Raw genomic sequence first — 2620 nt, forward strand, 5'->3', positions numbered from 1 at the left:
TGCAGAGGGGGCTGAGGTTGTGGGCGACGAAGGGGGCGACGCGGGCCAGGTCGCGGGTGCGGACGCGGGTGGCCAGGAGGGACTGGTGGGCGTCGCGGAAGGTGGTGTCCGTCAGCAGCAGCCCCCGGTGCCCCCGAAGCGCCCGGGCAAAGCCCCCCGGGCCCTCCCGCTCCAGCACCGCACGCAGACCCGCCGGGGGGGGCCCTACGGCACCGGGGAGGGGGGGGGAGAGAGAGGGAGAAGGGGGGGGTCAGTGGGGAGAAGAGGGGGGGGTGGAACACGCACGGCACGCACCGAGGTGGGCGGTGCATGTGTGAAGTGCACACGGAGTGTACACGGCTATGGCACGGCATGGACACGCTAGGGCATGCCAGGCACATGCTAAGCACACACGGAGTGTACATGGCTATGGCATGGCATGAACATGCTAGGACACGCCAGGCACATGCTAAGCACACACGGCATGTACACGCCACTGGATGCTAGGCACATGCTATGGAATGCCTCGAACACGCCATGGACATGCTAGGGCACGCCAGGCACATGCTAAGCACATACGGTGTGTACACGGCTATGGCATGGCATGAACATGCCATGGACACGCTAGGGCACGCCAGGCACATGCTAAGCACACACGGCATGTACACGCCACTGGATGCTAGGCACATGCTATGGAATGCCTCGAACACGCCATGGACATGCTAGGGCACGCCAGGCACATGCTAAGCACATACGGTGTGTACACGGCTATGGCATGGCATGAACATGCCATGGACACGCTAGGGCACGCCAGGCCAATGCTAAGCACACACGGCATGTACACGCCACTGGAGGCTAGGCACACTCTATGGAATTCCTCGAACACGCCATGGACATGCTAGGGCACGCCAGGCCAATGCTAAGCACACACGGCATGTACACGCCACTGGAGGCTAGGCACACTCTATGGAATTCCTCGAACACGCCATGGACATGCTAGGGCACGCCAGGCCAATGCTAAGCACACACGGCATGTACACGCCACTGGAGGCTAGGCACACTCTATGGAATTCCTCGAACACGCCATGGACATGCTAGGGCACGCCAGGCCAATGCTAAGCACACACGGCATGTACACGCCACTGGAGGCTAGGCACACTCTATGGAATTCCTCGAACACGCCATGGACATGCTAGGGCACGCCAGGCCAATGCTAAGCACACACGGCATGTACACGCCACTGGATGCCAGGCACATGCTAAGCACATACGGTGTGTACACGGCTATGGCATGGCATGAACATGCCATGGACACGCTAGGGCACGCCAGGCACGTGCTAAGCACACACGGAGTGTACGTGGCTATGGCACGCCATGAACATGCTAGAGCACGCCAGGCACATGCTAAGCACACATGGCACGTATACAGCTATGGCATGCCATGAACATGGCATGCACACGCTATGGGATGCCAGGCACATGCTAAGCACACACAGAGTGTGCAGGCTATGGCACGGCATGAACATGCCATGGACATGGTAGGGCACGCCAGGCACATGCTAAGCACACACGGCATGTACACGGCACTGGATGCCACGCACATGCTATGGCACGCCTTGAACAAGCCATGCACACGCCATGCACACGCCATGCACACACCATGCACACATGCTGTGGACATGCTAGGGCACGCCAGGCACATGCTAAGCACACACAGCATGTACACGCCACTGGATGCCACGCACATGCGATAGCACGCCTTGAACATGCCATGCACATGCTATGGGATGCCAGGCACATGCTAAGTACACACGGCACATACACAGCTACGGCACGGCATGAATACGCCATGCACATGCTAGGGCACGCCAGGCACATGCTGAGCACACATGGCATGTACACACTGCTGGATGCCACGCACATGCTATGGCACACCTTGAACACGCCATGCACATGCTATGGGATGCCAGGCACATGCTATGGCACGCCTTGAACATGCCATGCACACGCTATGGGATGCCAGGCACATGCTAAGCACACACGGCATGTACATGCCACTGGATGCCACACACATGCTATGGAACGCTTTGAACACGCCATGAACACACCATGCACACACAAGCACATGCCATGCACATGTGCTGTGGACATGCTAGGGCACACCAGGCACATGCTAAGCACACACGGCATGTACATGGCGCTGGATGCCAGACACATGCTATGGCATGCCATGAACACGCCATACACACTATGACCACGCCACGCACACGCTATGATCACGCCATGCACACGCTATGATCACGCCACGCACACGCTATGAGCACGCCACGCACATGCTATGACCACACTGTGCACACACTATGACCACGCCACGCACATGCCACGCACACGCCACGCACACGCTATGACTGTGCCAGACACACGCTATGATCACGCCACGCACACGCTATGACCACGCCACGCACACGCCACGCACACGCTATGACTGTGCCAATCACACGCTATGAGCACGCCGAGCACACGCTATGATCATGCCACACACAGTATGACCACGCCACGCACACGCTACGACCACGCCACGCACACGCTACGATCACGCCAATCACACGCTACGACCACGCCAGGCTCACCCATGGGCACCG

The 2620-nt window shown here is 59.2% G+C and overlaps 1 protein-coding gene across 1 annotated transcript in view; it reads right to left on the minus strand.

The window, feature by feature from the left end:
• The window catches only part of PC (pyruvate carboxylase), a gene marked incomplete at both ends in the record, with an annotated part of 28210 nt that overhangs the window by 23722 nt on the left and 1868 nt on the right, over positions 1–2620 (minus strand). The window contains 2 exon segments of the mRNA XM_014962168.1: positions 4–207; positions 210–219. Of these exon segments, the coding sequence (XP_014817654.1) occupies positions 4–207; positions 210–219 (214 nt within the window).

This window comes from Calidris pugnax, unplaced genomic scaffold (genome assembly GCF_001431845.1).
Source record: "Calidris pugnax isolate Ruff unplaced genomic scaffold, ASM143184v1 scaffold1441, whole genome shotgun sequence".
Lineage (NCBI taxonomy): Eukaryota > Metazoa > Chordata > Aves > Charadriiformes > Scolopacidae > Calidris > Calidris pugnax.